At 38.6% G+C, this 20591-nt stretch overlaps 1 protein-coding gene across 3 annotated transcripts; it reads left to right on the forward strand.

Annotated features, from left to right (window-relative positions):
* The first annotated feature begins 8158 nt into the window (after positions 1-8158).
* LOC121313494 (3-hydroxy-3-methylglutaryl-coenzyme A reductase-like) lies at positions 8159-20320 on the forward strand. 3 transcript variants are annotated; one of them, XM_041246130.1, is made up of 20 exons: positions 8159-8244; positions 10440-10628; positions 11183-11294; positions 11670-11757; positions 12199-12283; positions 12592-12697; positions 12815-12921; positions 13548-13667; positions 13803-13963; positions 14183-14415; positions 14508-14680; positions 15003-15197; positions 15437-15595; positions 15810-15967; positions 16059-16164; positions 16636-16806; positions 17148-17288; positions 17452-17610; positions 17783-17937; positions 18129-20320. In XM_041246130.1, the coding sequence occupies exons 2-20, from the start codon at positions 10464-10466 to the stop codon at positions 18181-18183; spliced, it is 2649 nt and encodes an 882-aa protein (XP_041102064.1). In that variant the 5' UTR covers positions 8159-8244; positions 10440-10463; the 3' UTR covers positions 18184-20320. The 3 variants fall into 3 exon arrangements, with proteins under 3 accessions (XP_041102064.1, XP_041102055.1, XP_041102044.1); XM_041246121.1 differs by having other exon boundaries at positions 8192-8276; XM_041246110.1 differs by lacking the exon at positions 8159-8244 and adding an exon at positions 8251-8481.
* Positions 20321-20591: the final 271 nt, after the last annotated feature.

The raw sequence follows: 20591 nt of genomic DNA on the forward strand, positions 1-20591 counted from the left end.
CCTCATATAAAAATATCGATACCAGGTGCTTTCTTTAGCCAGTGATTTTTTTTTATTATTTTTTTATTTTTTATGAAACTAAATGTGTATCAGATATTGAAAAGTTAAAATAAAATGAAATGTAGCACATTGTTGTTTAGGATAGGAACTACTTCTCCTTCCGCCCTCTCCCTCCGCTCCTCATATCCTCCGCATTTTTATTTTTCATAGATGACTCCCCAAAGAGTTGCAGAGTTTACAAGAAGCCTGGGCGAGATGATTGTGAGGGACCTCCAGCCAATCTCAATTGTCGAGGATAGAGGTTTTAATGCATTTATCAAGACCCTTGATCCGCGCTATAAAATCCCAAGCCGCAAACGCTTGATGGAGGGTACAATTGCCGACATGTATAAAGACTGTCAAGACAAAGTAAGGGCAAATTTACAACGTGCACACAGTGTGGTTCTCACAACAGACATGTGGACTTTAGGGTCCACAGAGGCATATTTGACTGTGTCCTGTCATTTCATTGACAACTGGCAAATGCAGTTTTTTTTGGAAACCTGTAGTTTCTGTGGACAGCATACAGCTGACAACATTAGTTTAGAGCTAAAAAGACTAACAGATGAATGGAGCATAACTCAGAAGGTGGTGGCAGTTGTTACAGACAATGGTGCAAATATGGTTTCTGCAGTGCACAAGGCTGGGTGGAAGCACTACCCCTGTTTCGCCCACACCTTAAACATGGTGGTAAAAGATGGAATTAAAGCTGTTCCTGAAGTTGTTCAGCTCCTGGAAAAATGCAGCAGCATTGTATCTTTTTTCCACCACAGCATGAAAGCCACAGAGAAGCCCAAACAAATACAAAAGCAACTGAAGGTGGCAGAGCATAAATTGTTTCAGTCAGTAGAAACAAGGTGGAATTCTGTATTCTTCATGTTGGAGAGACTCCATGAGCAGAGGGAAGCAGTTACCACAGCCCTCTGTCTACTTGGAAAGAACACCTTATGCTTAAGCAATGAAGAGCTATCCATGATCCACCATACCATTGAGGCCCAGAGACCCTTCGAAGAGGCAACACTGGAAGTTTCAGCCGAAAAACATGTTTCTGTCTCAAAAGTGATTTCCCTTGTGTCACTACTTCTCAGAGCAGCTGCAGCCACTGAGCATCAAGGTAGCTCCCTTGCCACAGAACTGGCACTGCAATGTCAATGCAGATTCCGTGGGATTGAAACCTTTCACAGTCTCGCTGCCAGCACGTTCTTGGACATAAGGTTTAAAAACCTAGCATTTCGTGACAGAGACAGTGTGGAAACTATGAAAAAGCGAATGCTCACTGAAATGCAGGAAGTCCATCAGCCCACTTCAGAGTTACCACCGCCAGGCTCTACCTCAGCACCTGTGCCAAGCTCTGCCTCTGCACCTATGCCAAGATTTGCCTCACCAGTGACTCCTGCATCTACCCCAAGCTCTGCCCCAGCTACAGCAAAAGGAGGGATATGGGCAGATTTTGACATTCAAGTTCTGTCTGCCCAACAGCACCGCTCAACAGGTACTGATGCACTCACTGAAATGCGCCGTTACTTAGAGGAAAAGTTAATTCCCCGGGACCAGGACCCACTACATTGGTAGCAAGAGCATGAGCAAATATTCCCATCCCTAAGCAGACTTGCAGCAAAATACCTGGGACTCATTGCTTCATCCGTACCCTCAGAAAGAATTTTTTCAAAGGCAGGAGAGTTAGTGAGCCAAAGAAGAAACAGACTGAAGGGGGAAAATGTCAACATGCTGTTGTTTCTAAACAAAATCCTATAAATGGGGAAAGAATCAAGGTAGAGGTTGACAGTTACTTTATGTAGCCAACATTTCAATTGTTGACCTCAAGTGCATCCTGCCTGGTGCTGTAAGAAGTTTATGTGTTTAAAATTAAAAGCTAAATTAAAAGATAAAGCTGAATTTATGTGTTCCTAGAAATCAGAGCAGCATTTATTCTTCTTTTCTTCTTAAGAGATTTTTATTTTATGTTGTTGATTTCACTTCAGCGTATCTGATTAGCCCAAATTTTCGGTTGAAGTGATGTGAAGAATAACACCCGAAAAGGGTAATAATAATAATATAATTGAACATTTGTTGAACGTTATTGAACATGCGTTTTATAATTGCTGTTATTAAACAGAAAACAAAAAGAGAAGTCTGATCATTGGTAGTTTATTTAATACTAATGCAAAGGCTTTCAAATATAATTTTTGATGTCTGCATTTACCAATTTTCACTGTAGAAATCACAAAGATTTCCCCTTTTTATGTACATAAGAAGACTTTTAAAAGTATCGGTATCGGTATTGGCATTGGGATACTAGCCTTGGTATTACTTGATATCGGATCGAAAAGTAAATCAGTGGTATCACCATGCCTAGTGACGTGTCTTTTCTTATGGAACGATGCGCTCGCCGCGAGCGCTTTAACTGCAGCGGCTGGAGCTCTGGTCTGCCTGCCTCGCTGGAGGTGCAATGGCCGACCTATATGTGCTGTGCTGTGGCTGCAAATTGTTTTTTTCAAATATGGGTTTGCATGACCAACACATATGTGATGTGCAGTGATGCTAGAAACACATTTTCGATGCTGTCGGAGAATTTTTAACACAGATAACGCAGATTTGTATTTATTTATTTATTTTTTTATCAGTGGATTTCTTTTTTTTTTATTGCATATAGGAAACCTGTGATAAGTAATATTTTTGTTTAGAAATTTTAGAAAAGCAAACTATGAAGGTATGAAACAGAGACTAACAGAAGTAGATTGGAGTAAAATAGAGAAAACACCCACAGAAGAAGGATGGTTGTTCTTCAAAAATGTAGTACTAGAGGCACAAAACAATTATATCCCTAAAGTAGACAAATCTAAATGTAAAACTAAATTGCCAAAATGGTTTAATAGATCAATTAAAAAAAATATTCAGCGAAAAAAGGCACTTTACAGAGCATTAAAAAAGGACCAAAAAGAAAGTACGCAGAAAGAGTACACAGAACTGCAAACGCAAGTCAAAAAGGAAGTTAGAAAGGCCAAGAGAGAAATAGAAATAAACATTGCTAAGGGAGCTAAAACCAATTCCAAAATGTTTTTCCAATATTACAACAGCAAGAGAACATTCAAAAAGGAGATTAAATGTTTAAGAGATACAAATGGCAAAATCGTAGATGAAGAAAAAAAATAGCAAATATGTTAAATGATTACTTTTCACAAGTTTTTACAAAGGAAGATACTGACAACATGCCCCACATGTCATCCAGTTCCTGTCCAGTTTTAAATAACTTTAGCATAACTGAGGCAGAAGTGTTAAAGGGACTAGGAGCTCTTAAAATAAACAAATCCCCTGGGCCGGATGAGATCCTCCCAGTAGTACTCAAAGAAATAAAAGAAGTAATTTACAAACCGCTAACCAAGATCATGCAGCAGTCTCTTGACACAGGGGTGGTACCGACAGACTGGAAAATTGCAAACGTAATACCGATCCACAAAAAGGGAAACAAAACTGAACCAGGTAACTACAGACCAGTAAGCCTGACTTCTATTATATGCAAACTTATGGAAACTATAATAAGATCCAAAATGGAAAATTACCTATATGGTAACAGGGTACTGGGAGACAGTCAGCATGGTTTTAGGAAAGGGAGATCGTGCCTAACTAACTTGCTTGATTTTTTTGAGGATGCAACATCCATAATGGATAATTGCAAAGCATATGACATGGTTTATTTAGATTTCCAGAAAGCTTTTGACAAAGTCCCGCACAAAAGATTAATTCTCAAACTGAACACAGTTGGGATTCAAGGAAACACATGTACATGGATTAGGGAGTGGTTAACATGTAGAAAACAGAAAGTACTGATTAGAGGAAAAACCTCAGAATGGAGTGTGGTAACCAGCGGTGTACCATAGGGATCAGTATTAGGTCCTTTGCTATTCCTAATCTACATTAATGATTTAGATTCTGGTATAGTAAGCAAACTTGTTAAATTTGCAGACGACACAAAAGTAGGAGGAGTGGCAAACACTGTTGCAGCAGCAAAGGTCATTCAAAATGATCTAGACAAGATTCAGAACTGGGCAGACACATGGCAAATGGCATTTAATAGAGAAAAGTGTAAGGTACTGCACACAGGAAATAAAAATGTACATCTACGTGGCGACCTAATTCAAGCATTCAAAATTCTAAAAGGTATTGACAGTGTCGACCCAAGGGACTTTTTCAGCCTGAAAAAAGAAACAAGGACCAGGGGTCACAAATGGAGTTTAGAAAAAGGGGCATTCAGAACAGAAAATAGGAGACACTTTTTTACACAGAGAATTGTGAGGGTCTGGAATCAACTTCCCAGTAATGTTGTTGAAGCTGACACCCTGGGATCCTTCAAGAAGCTGCTTGATGAGATTTTGGGATCAATAAGCTACTAACAACCAAACGAGCAAGATGGGCCGAATGGCCTCCTCTCGTTTGTAAACTTTCTTATGTTCTTATGTTCTGATATTTTTGTTGTCATGCCAGTCTTTTTTAAAATGACGATTGCATTACACAAATACAGTATTAGTAATTATATTTTAAATATTTTAGCGTTCTCGGTTTTCGCAAGGAGTTTATATCAGGCATATGTCTTCATGTGTTATTACATCACCTACCAGCCCTGCAGCTGCCTTCCATTTCCGTACATGCTACAATCATGGGCGCCGATCGCTACTGTAAGGGGAGGGGGGGTACGAATGTGTGTCAATTTAGGAATTCAAGGCGTGGCGTCACGACAAATTATTCTAAACACAGATATTGAAACGGTAGCGATACGAAATGTTCTTAAGGTACCTAATGTTAACGACAACTACAGTATATATTAGTTTAATTTACCAGTCCTTTGCACAGAAAAAGCACAATACTGTACCCCCTTAATTGAGTCCTCGCAGTGTAACCAGGGATAACGTGTGAAACCAGTCGGCTTGAAAACTTATTGCTAAAAATCGGTATAATACTTGTAAATGCCGCAGTCTGTTTCGATTTTGCAGCAAAACGATGCTTAAATTCACTTTTCTACCAACGTCTTCATGCATCTACAGCAGATTTCTAAAGTAAAATAAATTAATCTACTCTGTCTCCTGCTTTACATAGTTTTTTATTAAACAGTTTATCACCAAGTTTATCTATGCATATGTTTCATATGTGTTGAAGCTAGCTAGATAATACAAGCTGGAAACAAGTTGTGTCACAGGTCGAGATTACACTAGTCGAGGATTACCTTCGTAAAACGATAAACTACATTTCACTAAAACATTTTTTTATCAATTTTGTTTTCACTTCGCGTTTTTTCACCTGTCCCCTTAAACATATTTATATCAAGGTCAGGCAATCCACACAAATGCAAAATAGAGAATTAAACAGGACTAGGGCAGATAATTCAAAACAGAAAGTTTGGAGACCCAGAAATGGAAATGGTACCAAATACACTAAAGATAAGACAGAAGACATAATATTTAACTTGTCAAGTAAAACTTTAACCACACCCCAAAAAGCAGTATTGAGTAAAGGACTTAAGTTTATACCAACTAAAAAATACATTGATAAAGATAAACTGGCCACTGAATTAAAGGAGTGAGAGAGACGCATGAGATTAGCAGAATATTTTTTCAATGAAAATATCTCAGATTCAAAGGGTAATTATGAGCATGGGTTTAAGGTTAATAGTACAAGCACGTGGACTCCTCCGGATGGACGACACAAGTGGTTAGATATGTATATCGAAGCAGTTAAACAAGAAATTATAGTAGGACTAAAGAAAAAATGTAAACTTAATTTAACCAATATTGAAGAACAAGCTATGACTGAGTTGTTAAATGATGATGATATAAGTATAAGCAGATAAAGGATTGGGAATAGTGATAATGAACACAGAGGACTATATGAAATCTGTAGAATGTGAATTAAATAATAGGGATACATATGAAGAAGTTTAAAGCAATAGGATCAATAAATCGGTAAAAGAGGTTAAGGAAATTCCAGAGAGACTATACAATAAAGGCATTGTATCAAAATAATTAAAAAAATACATGCAGCCACATAATGCAAGAACAGGCCTAGCAAGAGGAAATCCTAAAATGCACAAAGAAAATCACCCTATGCTAATGATAGTCAGCACGATTGATAATCCAACACGCATAATAGCTGAAATAGCAGAAAAACAACCTAGGTCACACGTTAAGAAGTTACCAAGCTATGTTAAGGATACAACACAATTTTGAAAAAGACTTGAATCACTAAAGCACAACCTTCCAGAGAATACAATTTTATTTTGCATGGATGTAAAATCCTTGTATCCAAGTGTCCCCCGTAAAGAAACTTTAGAAGCTTGTCAAAAAGCACTAGATAAAAGACTAGATGAATCAATACCCACAGCAGAGGTGCTGAACATGGTCAATGTAGTTTTAGAAAACAGTTATTTTACATTTGTTGATAAAAATTACAAACAAAACAATAGTACAGCAATAGGATCTAAATTAGGAATGCATTTTGCCAGTACATACATGGGGAAATGGGAAGAGCAATTACTCAGAAAATCAGAAAGAGAACCTTTAGAATACATTCAGTTTGTAGATATTTTGGGGGTTTGGACACATGGAGAAGAATCTCTTTTCCAGTTTCATAAAATGGCAAATAAAATATACAGTAATATTAAAGTGGACATTCGATGGACAAGAAATAAATATAAGTTTTAGATACCGTACTAAAACTTGAAGAAGGTTCAATTGAAACTGACCTCTTCTATAAACCTACTGACATTCACCAGTATTTACACATGTCCTCTGCACATCCAATACACACTAAAAGGGCAATCCCAAAGGGGCTAGGAATAAGAATACAAAGAATATGCTCTAAAGAAAGTGACTATGTAAAGCAAAGACATGTATTAAAAACAAATCTTAAAAAAAGAGGATAGAAAGAATTATAGACAGAGTTAAGAAAAGTGGATAAACTAAAAAGAGATGATCTACTAGATTATAAAAATAGAGATAAAAAGGTCAAGAGTCCCATTAGTAATGACGTACTCTAAACTTTTGCCCAGTATTTCCAAGATAGTTTGGAAACACTTGCATATTCTACATAATTCAGAAAAATTGAAAACAGTATTTCTAAAGGCCTATATTCTAGTTCACAGTAAACATAAAAGAATAATTGACAGAATAATTTCTACAAATACTTGCACTAGTACATGTAAAGTTTGTAAATACATGGACAAAAGTAAAAATATAATTAAACATAAGAACACACCTATCCACTAAAAACTAATATCTACTGTAAAAATAGCAATGTTGTTTATGGAATAGCCTGTGAAAAATGAAATAAAATATGTTGGAGAGACTGGAACAACTTTATATAAAAGAATTCAGAACCACCTTTCATTAATTAGAAATAAAAATATGACAAATACACGTACTACTGTCCCCTCCACAAAACATTTTTTTAGCAATCATTAAAAATTTCAGTTATCATGTGCTGTAAAACAATGTGTTATATGTACAAAACTAAAGCAATGAAAGCACTGGGAAGTTCAGTTGATAAAACATGTGTGACTACAGATAAATGTGTTATTATTATTATTATTATTATTATTATTATTATTATTATTATTATTATTATTTAGCATTGTATAATAGTAAAATATACAGTAGGATAGAACCAGACACTGGTGTTACACATTGCATTTGTTGATGCAGTAAAGGCTATGGTCAGAATCATAATTATGTATTTATTTATTTATATCTGATGCAGTAAATTCATATCTGTTCATATTTCAGAAAACCTGGTATAGCCTAAGATTTCATCTAAAAAAAGTAGTACATTAGAAATGCATCAACACGCAGAGCTGTAGTTTTTATTTCAATAAAAAAAATTCAAGTGTTTATTTAAAAGCATAACAATAAAGACTTAATTATTATATATTTGTTGCATATGCATCCATAGTCGACCAATAGTACCACTCAGGTTGCCTCAATCTCTTCTCAAATTGGTTCATATCGCAGTGGTAAGATCAGGCGTCTGCTTTCTAGAACCGCCCCCCGCCCCCGGCCCCACCTCTCCCCATTCTCGCTGTTTTAGTAACTGGTAGTGACGTAAACCGACTGAGGAAATCGTGTGCTAGGATTGGTTGAATCATCAGACGATGAAACCCTCGCCATTTTTACACCGGCTACAAACTGGCTTTCGGAGGTCAGCAGCAGCACCCTGGAGGTGAGCATGATCAGGGACGTGCTTAAGCCAAGGTCCGTGTAATATGTGTGTGTATATATATATATATTTTCTATTTTAATTACGTAGCTGTCTCCATATTCATTGTGTAATAAACAAAACAGCGTGATATTAGTCAGGTTTAAATTAACCTTTTATGACGGAAGACAGTCGTTGAACCACATTCTGGGGTCCTATTCAGCTGGTTGTCTGCGACAAGACGACTATCAGTACTAACAGGTAGGAAGAGAATGGCTGGGCTTTGCTTTCACCTTTTTCTCAATTATTTGAAGTCATGATAATTTGAAATGCGTCGCGTGTGAGTAGTGTGTGTACTACACTTTTTTTTTTCTAGGCTTCATCTGTAGATTAGAGTGTAAATACTATTAATTTAACTATGCAGGAGGTGGGTTTATATTTCTATTTTTAATCATTCGTATTTTATATGATGCGGTAATACAATATATGCTGTGGTGTCCAGCCCAAATCAGCTGTTTGTTTTCAAGACATTTATTCAGAAATGTTTTGTGTAAAGGCTGTCTGGATCATGAAAGTCTGACTGCTAGGGAACCTTCTGTCTGAAGAGGCAGCAGCGCACTACCTGCATAGCTGCTTGACTGTATGTGCTGTCTCGTTACATAGGCATCATTCAATATTACGGACTAGTGTTGTGGTCCAGTCAACATCTGTATAATTTAAAGGGCCTGTTTAATATCATTGCGGGTGAGCAGGTAGTGGCACTGTACTAAAAGACACGAAAACAGCGGTAAGAAGGTGCCAGAAAAGCCGCTATAATTGCACCAGACAAGTTATTTTGCAATTGAAGGCGCTTTAGAGCCAACCGGTCAGAAAGACTTTCCTATTGATGACAATAGACATACCGAGTAGAAGAAAAGTGTTGTAAACGGTTTTCAAATCACAAAACCCCATACGCAGACACTAATGATTTAAACATGCCACCACCCAAAGCGCTGCAGTATTTTTGGGGTTGCTGAGATGGGTGGGTCTGTCTTGACGTTCACTGCAGATGTCAGTTCTGACTAAGGGGAGGCACAGCAGAACAGCATTGTTCAGTTGATGAAAGCTAGATCATATCGCTTTTGGACTGCTGGATGTGCATTTTCACTGTCGCAAACGCTTAAATGAATAATGGTTTGGTTTACTGTGTGCTCCGGTTTGCCACCTCAGTCACGTATTTGTTCAGTGCTTGCTACGAGTTCTCCTAATTTTAGTGCCAGCTGAAATTTTAAAGCTTGTTGAGATCTGAACATGTTAAATGATCTAGATCCCAGCAACCTGGAGACCCAGGCTTATGCGCAATCTGCTCAACCAGTATAATCCGTCACATATCCGACTGCGGTGGAACCGGAGTAAGGAGGACAATGCAAAGGAAGTCGGAACGAATCCTGTTTTAAATACCATTCTAGACAGCTGTACATTACTATTCACACTTTTTTTGAGATCCAGCTTTTATTAGGGAGCTCCCCTAAATCTCTTGTTTAGAAAGATACAGGGTATAATGCTTGTGACAGAGTAGCCCTCTGCCCTGTGAGTGAGTCCATTCATTGCAGAGTGACAGGCAGCAGATAGACAGAGGCTAAGCCGATAGGCTCTGCAGGCGAACTTGATTTATCTACATATCAGTTAAACACACTTGACAGCTCGCGTGACACTACCAGCAATGGTGTGTGCTCCATGCACAACAACAGTGTATGAAAATGTTGGTAGGATCTACAATATCTGAACTATTCTAAAGAGGTTGATAATGGCAGATGTGTGACTGGTGTGTACCTGATGGATTACTGTAGCTGTATATTCCAGGAGTCGATTATCAGCTGGTAACCTCGGTAGACCCCTACTTAACTAAGCCTAGAGCTTGATTGCGGGTGTATTTTTTAGTAGCACATTTATAAATGGCCCTCTGGTCTATCATATTAGGATTAGGGTTATGCTTGTGAGAGTAATGGAGCACTAATCAAATTGTTTATTTCCTATAGGCATAGTGGTGATTGTGGAGGTTCAGGTTCCTGGGTGTCCCCTCTTCAATGATACTGCGGGCATGCTCGGTGATTTAGTTTAGGTGATTTGTTCTGTAGAGTTGAAGAACTAGGTGTTGCACAAATTGGTTTTATTTGAGAATTAGAGAATTAGGTTTCACTGCTGATGCAAGTATATTAAATTGTTTTCTTTTCCTGCAGCATAAGTACAAGGAGAACGCCACCATGCTGACAGGGCTATTCCGTTTGCACGGGCTGTTTGTAGCCTCCCATCCCTGGGAGGTTATAGTGGGGACAGTGACGCTGACCATCTGTATGATGTCAATGAACATGTTTACTGGGAATGATCAGATCTGCGGCTGGAATTATGAGTGTCCGAAGTTTGAAGAGGTGAGAACCAGAGTTCAGTCCCTATTGGAGCATGTGTGGTAGAATGCTGAAGGTACAAATTGTTATGAGAACATTGTGTATGGGCAGGTAGAGGATCACGCATGTTGGCAGGAATTGTGTCAGTACTGTACATAAAGGTCACATTTTGCTAAGTTGTTGAGTAAACTGTAAGGAATTAGATAGTACATAAACAATTGCTTTATTCAGTATGACCCTCTCATGAAGGCAAGTTTGTATGTATGTTTATTTTGTATCTACCTGTAGGAGAACAATAACCAGATAATTTATATAGCAGTGATTTCAAATCAAGTTGAGACGCTCCGCTTTGGAGTAGAATTTTACCTCCTTCAATTTAGTTGTTTTAAAAGAGGATCTAGGAAGTGAGAAGTAAGAGTCAGCCCTGTTCTATGGGAAAACTGCATCTTTTCTAAAGTGCTTGTAGCTCACAATGCAATATTGTTTAAGGCATGTGTATTTGGAGTTCAGATGTGCGTTTTAGGTTTTGTAACAGTGCTCTTTGGTGTCTTTAACATTCTTAACATTTGTCTTTACAGGAGATTTTGAGTAGCGACATCATCATCTTGACAATCACTCGCTGCATAGCAATTGTATATATTTACTTCCAGTTCCAAAATTTGCGTCAGCTTGGGTCAAAATATATATTGGGTATGTCTTCCCTTTTTATAAGACTGTTGCGCAGTGTAATGCATAGAATATGTCCATTTAACTCTTTAACCCTTACTCTGGACTGAATCGCAATACACAGTGAATCCGTTCCTGAAATTGAACTGTTATATTTGAAAACCAGCTTCATTCAACCTCTAGGAGGGGGGCTTGTTCTGTTTAGGGTCTAGCAAGAGCACAAGCAATTGCTTTTCTCTTGATTTGTGCAGACTCTCTCAAATTGTAATGTTTTCATATTGTTACAGTGTAAATCATTTCTTTGCTCTTGCATGGTCTGAGACACAGCATGACTGTTAGTTTGGATCTGCCTTTTATAGCTGCAGTTAAATGGTTTTTAATTTTTTTTTTTCCCCCTAGGTATTGCAGGTCTCTTCACAATCTTCTCCAGTTTCGTATTCAGCACTGTTGTTATCCACTTCCTAGATAAAGAACTGACCGGCCTCAAGTAAGTGTTCATTTCTCCAAATTTGTTTAGTGTGGAGAGTGCTTTTAAAAAAAGGATCTGTACATTAACAAAGGGAAATGAGTTTTTCTGGACTTCCCGTTAAGCATTTAGTCTGAATTTCCACTTCACCTCCACCACACCATTGGTTCTCTGTACAATCAAGTTTGTGCAATGCCAGTCATTGTACAATTACCATTCCAGATAACAGCATGTCAATAAAGGTTAGATGACAAAGTATTATCTGCAACATTTGCAAGGCAGACTGGTAATTGATCATTTTGTACTGTAAGACATATCTTCTCCCCCCCAGAATCTTTGTTCATCTCAAGCTGCATTTTTTGTATTGCATTCACTTTGTGTCCTTTTTTTTAATGAACAGTATAGCATGCAACATTTAGATAAAGCAGAAAAGTAACCCTTGTACATGTCCATGTCTTTCAGCGAAGCCTTGCCGTTCTTCCTGCTGCTGATTGATCTCTCCAAAGCATGTGCATTAGCTAAATTCGCGCTGAGCTCTAACTCGCAGGTATGATGAATTGATGTACAATCTGCTTCAGTTATTATATTGTTGAAATGGTGTCTGAACTTACACAATTATTTGTATAATCTTGTTTACTAAAGACCACGGAACACTACAACTAGTTGCTGAAAGATGCATTTTGTTTAATTGTTGATTTAAACACATCCTGTATGTCTGGATATATGTGTATTAAAACTTGTTTGTTAATGCATGGTGCGTTCAGTTACACTGTGCTTCACATTTGAAAGTCTAGCAACAAACTGTCTTTTTATATAGTGTGGTTAATAGTGTTTTTCTTGTGGGTTGTGTTGCAGGATGAAGTGAGACACAACATTGCACGTGGCATGGCCATCCTCGGACCCACCTTCACGCTCGATGCTCTGGTTGAATGCCTTGTGATTGGAGTTGGTACCATGTCCGGTGGGTAGTGAGCTAAAACAAATACAGCTTTCTCCACAAGTTAGTATTAGCAGTACTGGAATACCATCTGAAGATAATTTATTAAGTTTCCTTTCCCCCCATCTCCTATTGTTCCAGGCGTGCGTCAGCTGGAAATCATGTGCTGCTTTGGCTGCATGTCGGTCATGGCAAATTACTTTGTCTTCATGACCTTCTTCCCTGCGTGTGTCTCCCTGGTATTGGAGGTAAGAAATGTCACAGCATCGCAGAGGTCTACCTTTGACAATAACATCTGATTTAATGCAACCAGGTACAATGACCAAAATAAAAGGCTCAGACAAAACACAGTAGGTACCTTTAGGCTGGGCAGTGGCCTTCACTAAAGGGCACCCTTTTCTCCAAACTCACTCTGCTCAGGCTGGGCATTGGCATTCACTGAACTGTCCTTCCCCAAACAAAGGCAATTGATCTCTTTTATATACCATGTAGCTGGGACTTCGTCAATTATTCACTCAAGACCAAGCTACATTCCACATTTCTGTTTGTATCCCTGCCAGTCGTAAATACACAAACACCATTTACATGTGCAAGCTCCCCCCTCCCACGTCACAATCCATATTAGCAAGGCTTACAAAATGAAAGCAAAGTAACCCTAACCCTATGTGGATTTGTGCCTTTCACTCAGTTTGCTGTTGTTAAGTGCCTGATGCTTAGTACTTGTCTATGAGATGTACAGACTTATTTCTTCTGTCAGTGCAGTTTGACAACAGGCACATCATATTTAAGAGCAGTAGTGCCTGTAGTAATCCTCAAGAGACACACATATTTAAGAGCAGTAGTCCCTGTGTTAATTCTCCTCTTTCCCCCTTAGCTCTCTCGGGAGAGCCGTGAAGGACGCCCCATCTGGCAGCTGAGCCAATTCGCACGTGTCCTGGAAGAGGAGGAAGACAATAAACCAAACCCAGTGACCCAGAGAGTGAAGATGATAATGGTGAGTTCTGAGTACAAATGTTTGGGGGGGAAAATAAAAAAAAAAAAACAAAAAAAAAAACAACATCAGTGATACCTCCTCGTTATTGTATTCCCAGATCAAAGAAAACTGAGGTGTCTCTCTTTTCTCTCCTAGTCTTTGGGACTGGTCCTTGTTCATGCTCACAGTCGCTGGATTACCGAACCTTCCACTCAGAACAGCACAGTGGAGACTTCCAAAGTTGAACTTGGACTTGATAAAACAATGCCGAAGAGAATTGAACCTGAGATGCCACTATGGCAGTTTTACCTGTCCAGGTAGGATTATATACTGTGCTGCCAATTCTTTCATTATTAGTGTCCTCTCTTTCTAATCTGCATGACATTAAACTGTTTTCCCTTCTTGTTCTGGTATTAACACATCTTGATTCATATAAATTGTTCCCGAGTAACTCTGGACGTGCTAAATCACACAGATTAAATGGGTTGCTTACCTGTTTCTAATGTGTGGCTTTTTTAATCTTGTTAATTTCACAGAATGGTTAGCATGGACATTGAACAAGTGATCACTCTCGGACTGGCCTTGTTGCTCACTATCAAGTACATCTTCTTTGAGCAGACTGAGATGGAGTCCACACTCTCCCTGAAAAACCCCATGTCATCACCAGCTGCTCAAAAGAGAATTGCAGACGATTGCTGCGGGAAAGACAGTGGGTTGAAACACTCCCAAAAATCTGCAGCAGAGGTTACGGTTACAAAAGAGGATACAGGTTAGCTGCATTTAGTTTTACTTGCATTTGTTACTGTTTGTAATAATTGATGTAAGATTCTTGCTGTAATATTATTTTTCAATGTTTTTCAGCTGAAGTCATTAAACCTTTGCCAGTTGTTAGTATAACGAAGACCAAGTTTGTAGCCGGTGACGACATATATTCCGATGCATCATCTCTACCCTCCTCTCCAGTGCCACGGATTCAATTACCATTGGATCCCCGTCCCACTGAGGAGTGCCTGTCTATACTTAGAAACCCAGAGGTGAGGGAGTCCATTTTTCTATTTTGTAAACTAGTCTCCTTGTGTATTAACAATGTCACTCACAGATTGTAAGGGTCAGTTTGTATCAAGTGTTTTTATAATGACCCCCACCCTGTGGAAAGACATCCATGGTTATAGGAATATAGTGGAGGCGGCGCATCAGAATTTTATATATTTAGTGAACTGTTTATCAGATTGAGTTGAAAGAATGTGGGAATGTATGAGTGCATCTCTGTTCCCATTCCAGAAATAAACTAATATATATATTTTTACAAACAGTAATATACTTTTTTTTATTTATTTATTTTTTTCTCCAATGCAGAAAGGTGCTCAATGGTTGAGTGATGCTGAGGTTATCTCCCTGGTCAATGCAAAGCACATTCCAGCGTACAAGCTGGAGAACACCATGGAGTCTCCTGAACGGGGTGTGGCGATTCGCAGGCTGATGCTGGCATCCAAACTCCCAAACCCATCTTCATTGAAGACCTTGCCTTACAAAGACTACGATTATTCCATGGTAAGTCAGCATGCAGTTTAAGTAGCCTAGCAGTAACCAAGAGAGTCTGTGAGGTTGAGGGGTGTTGGGTAGCGACCCCACTTTAGTACAGCAGGTTAACATTAGCACTGAATTATCTGCCTTTACAAATCTTTTTCGATGTTCCAATAAAAGTAACTTGGTAGCTGGAGCTGGTCACCAGGTGTTGTGCAGCAGCTTTCCTGCTGGAGAGAAGTTGGCAAGTATTCTTTCTCTTTCAGGTCATTGGAACGTGCTGTGAGAATGTGATCGGATACGTGCCGGTGCCAGTTGGAGTTGCAGGCCCTCTGATCTTGGATGGGAAACAGTTTCAGGTTCCCATGGCAACAACAGAGGGCTGTCTTGTGGCGAGCACAAACCGAGGGTGTAGAGCAATAGCAGTGAGTACAAGCTATTTCTTGCAGGTCTTGTGTGGTTACCACCCCCCCAACATGTAATCCTCAATTATTGAAAAACTTGATTGACCTAGTTAACCATTTCAGTGCATGTAGGTGGTTGTCTGATTTTTATGCTGTCTATCATTTTTATACTCTCCTGTAGTCTAGTGTGTAGATCTTTTAATCCCGTTCATTTCAATGCCTCTCTTGTGTTTAGCTTGGAGGAGGAGCAAGCAGCCGAATCCTGGCTGATGCAATGACTCGAGGCCCCGTGGTGAGACTGCCCACAGCGTGCCAGGCAGCAGAAGTCAAAGCATGGCTGGAGAGTCCTGAAGGGTTCAAGTGCATTAAAGAGGCCTTCGACAACACCAGCAGGTATGCGAGACCAGACATTGCAATGCTCATCTCTAACGAAACACATTTCAAAAGAACAAGAAGAAAATTATAATCATTTTTTCCATTTCAGGTTTGCACGCCTTCAGAAGCTTCTTATTGGTCTTGCTGGACGAAATCTGTACATCCGGTTTCAGTCCAAAACTGGAGATGCTATGGGGATGAACATGATTTCTAAGGTAGGTTCAGCTTATGCACAGATCTAACATCTGAAGGAAGATATTATATTAATATGAGCTTTCTAGGGATTTATGCAGTTGGGCACATGGGGAAATGTATGGTTGAAGAACTGCAATTTTTGTATTATTTTTTTTTTGTTTCAGTGCTAGCAAGCAGCATATGTCTAGATAACTGCTTCTCAATTGAATCCTAATGAAACTCAATAAGGATCTTCTTTGGCACGTGTTATTTAGTGTTAGTATGGTTTGTCATGTTTTTACATGTGCCTACAACGGACAGTGATTTACGGTTTCTGATTTTGTATAAACATCTGTGGCAGGCCATGAGATGCATGTCATGTTCTACAGACACCTATAGTGACTTATTTTAATACCTTATTTTGACATCAGATCTTTTGAAAATGGTATTTAGTTGTTTCAGAAGCTCTACTCTTTGGCTGCAGTTTGTAAAGATGCTGTTTTTTTTGACAGGGCACGGAGCAGGCTCTCTCCACACTGCGGAAGAAGTTCCCTGAGCTGCACGTCCTGGCAGTCAGCGGGAACTACTGCACTGACAAGAAACCTGCAGCCATCAACTGGATTGAGGGGCGAGGGAAATCCGCTGTGAGTGAAGCCGTCATTCCAGCTCAAATAGTGCGAGAGGTGAGTGTTTTTACCACCGAGTATCCTTTTTGTCATCAGTGTGTCTGCTGTCCTATGATGAGCACATTTCCAAACAACACGACACATGGTAGAACGTAGCTCACAGCCAAAGTCCAGAAGCTTAGTCAAAGCGCTTGGAATGTTAGGTTTTGAAGTCAAATTTACTGTTGTACAAACTTCCTGTTCATCTTTTGGTGGCAGCTGTAAATGTAATGAAAAACTTCTTCATCGTGATATGGTGGGCTTGTTCTGAAGCCCTAACTGATTATTAACCACTGACAAGTTGCTGCAGAGATTACATTTTTCACAAATGTTTTTTTGGTTTTTGCTTTTTTAATCAGGTGTTGAAGACCTCCACAGAAGCCTTGGTTGATGTTAATATTAACAAGAACTTGGTTGGCTCTGCTATGGCCGGCAGTATAGGTGGCTTCAATGCACATGCAGCTAATATTGTAGCTGCCATCTACATCGCCTGTGGACAGGTAAAAATATATTCTCTCTTTGTGAATAACATCATGCATCAATCTCCTTATTCTTTTTTTTTTTTTTTTTTTTTTTTGTAATAAGAACTTTTTACAGGACTGTTCCAATATTTTTTACGCCATGCTGCCACATGCTGAAATTAACAAACTATGTTTGTGTTAGGATCCTGCCCAGAGTGTTGGCAGCTCAAACTGCATCACCCTCATGGAGGCAACGGGTCCCACAAATGAGGATCTGTACATCAGCTGTACAATGCCATCTATAGAGGTGGGGACTGTTGGGGGAGGAACCAACTTGGCACCACAACAGGCCTGTTTGAAGGTATGGAACTGCAAAGAGAAATCTCATTACTACTAGCCTTAAAGATTTTCAAATGAGCCTAATGTCAACTAAGCTCTACTGATTTAAAGCATGATGAACTTCACTATACCTACTGTATTCACTATAACACTACACTATAATGTCTAATACAACAACAATTGTCCTCTTGCAGATGTTGGGGATTCAAGGAGCCAGCAAAGAGAATCCAGGTGAAAATGCCAGGCAGCTGGCGAGGGTTGTGTGTGGGACTGTGCTGGCAGGAGAGCTGTCTCTTATGGCAGCATTGGCAGCAGGACACCTTGTCAAAAGTCATATGACTCACAACAGGTAAGGAAAAGTCTGCACACAGTCATTTCATAGCATTTGTGACTGAATTCATCATTTAAACTCCCAACAGTTTATATATAATTACTATTGAGATTAATCATTGTCTGATTAAAGGCACACTAAACACCCAAAATGTATGGTGTGTCTTTTTTTTTTTTTTTTTAAATGGTCTTCCATTTTTTTATTTGTAGATCAAAGATGAACCTGCAAGAACTCCCAGGTACCTGCACCAAGAAAGCAGCCTGAAATACCAACAGAGACCCTATTCAGAGTCTTAAAATTATTTGTCCATGAAATTGAACCAGGGGTGCTGAAAAAACACTTTTAAAATAAAAACTCGTAATTGTCAGGAGTATGAACAAAATGGCCATTGGTCAACTTGATTTCACATTTGTTTATTATGTGAAGGTTTCCTACATGCGGTTTAAGGATTAAAGCTGCAGTGGCAATACTATTAAAAAAAAATATATTGTAAGGTTATTTTCTGCAGTCTAATCAGTGGGAAGGTTCTGATTTTTACAATTTTGTTTTGCTTACCTGAGTAACATAGGAGCTTGTTTATAACTTCTGCTTCAGCAGAATTACAAAGGAAGCGTGTCTAATGCACACAGACTGGAGAGAAAGCTGCAAAGTGCACGCAGCTTGGGTGCCTGCATCACTTTTAGGGAATGTACAGACCAGACCGTCTGGATTGTGATGTAGTGTACACAAGAAGCATAAACTGAAAGAATGAAGTAAACCGTCACAAAGGAATAATACTTCAGTATAAAATGGACCATGGTCACTGCAGCTTTAAAACATAGTCTGAAGCCACAGATTAATGTAATTGGATGTGATGGTCTGTCTGGTATTTTTGTTTTATCTATTTTTGCTCAGGCAGTATCAATTCATTTAACACTTACTCTATATGTTGTGCATATTCTACATGTAAATGCCAACATTCATTTAAAAGTTATTACCAAACGATGTGCTTATGATCACCTGCAAATGTGTTCAGGCAGCCAATTGCGCTGGACGAACCTGTTGCTGCTATATTTCTATGCTTTTGGGCTGGCTGTAATGTAAGATATGCAGTTATCTTTAAAAGCAAGCCCTTGTTTTGTTCCAGTTCATTTACAATTGAACAGTTGTAAATCTGGGGACTTTGAAAATGGTCTAGTTTGAGTGTTTGCATGGGGGAATGTGCAGTAGTACAATTCATTTTAAAGCTCACCTAGTATAAATATAATTTGTTCTGTTTCTTAGTTTTGCCAGATATTTAATTAAATGCATTGACAGAATCAATGTTTGGTTGGAAAAACATTTGTATTCTGTAAATTGGATAGTAGGATTTGTATTTGTACATTAATGTTTATTTGTTGGATTTTATTTTCTAACTGTTATTTGAAGGATGTAGCTGGTTAAGGATGTAAAACAGGAATACGCACAGCTGTGTGTGTGTGATTTTTTTTATTTTCCTCCTGACACTTTGCAAGGGTCTCAAAAGACTGCTGCATAAGACAGATTGGAAGCCAGTGATACCAATTGACAGAATTCATTTCATGCTGTGAAGGACATCGGAGTTCCCATGAAAGTGTCCAATTCCATAGCTGCTGAATAAAATACCACATATGATTGCAATGAAATGGCATTTGGCTTATATTATTCTCTGGCTCTTAATAATTTTTCTACAGCACTCTTACTAATAAATATACAGTATTCTGAAATGAATATACAAAAAACAAACTATAGGTTATTTTTACTCCTTCAGCCAGTTTAAGGGATAACATACTTATTTTACAGTACTTTTATGAGGATCTATACATTTTTTAAGCACAAATATTTACCTTTTTGGGAAAAGTTACAGTATCATCATTGGGTACTGAAATGAAAGCTAATCTTTTCCTAATGCCTGTGTCTTTCTCAAGCATCTTTTCTGTAAGACTTGTCATGGAGTTGTATAGAACACTATGGTGCGATTTGTCATTTGTTTTGCAAAAATGCATCTGATTGATTGTGATGAGTTAATGTTTGTTTTTTCTATATTGTTTGTGTGTGTAAGCTTTTAGGGGTCTTATGCTGCCAGTCACTGGGGAGAGAAAAAGCAATGTTGTGTTTAGTGGTGTTGCAAGTGCTCTGTTGTAAGTGCAACTGAATGAAGTTTATTCTGCTCTGTGGGTGAGAGGGGTGGTAGACCGGAAGCTACCAGAAATTTATTTTTGCTGCACTAAACAAATGTGATTTTTATTTATGGCTGGCACTGATATGATGGCTGTTGCTGGATCTGTTCTGATGGTGTGAAACATTGTCTTCTGCCAGTCTGTAAAGTACAGGATTTATGTTAAATTTCAATGTATATTTTGTAAAATAAATGAATAAAAGTTTGATTTTCAATAAACAGTAACAAAAATACTTGACTGCAATTATTTTAAGAACATAAGGCCCATCTTGCTCGTTTGGTTGTTAGAAGCTTATTGATCCCAGAATCTCATCCTCTTGAAGGATACCAGTGTGTCAGCTTCAACAATATTACTGTGGTGTTGGTTCCAGACTCCCACAATTCTGTGTGTAAAACATGCTTCCTATAATCTGCATTTGTGATTCCTGTTCCTTGTTTCATTTTTCAGGTCCAAAAAGAAAGTCAGAAAATGAAGTTGTCATTCAGTATAAACATT

This window comes from Polyodon spathula, chromosome 1, assembly GCF_017654505.1.
Source record: "Polyodon spathula isolate WHYD16114869_AA chromosome 1, ASM1765450v1, whole genome shotgun sequence".
Taxonomy (NCBI): Eukaryota; Metazoa; Chordata; class Actinopteri; order Acipenseriformes; family Polyodontidae; genus Polyodon; species Polyodon spathula.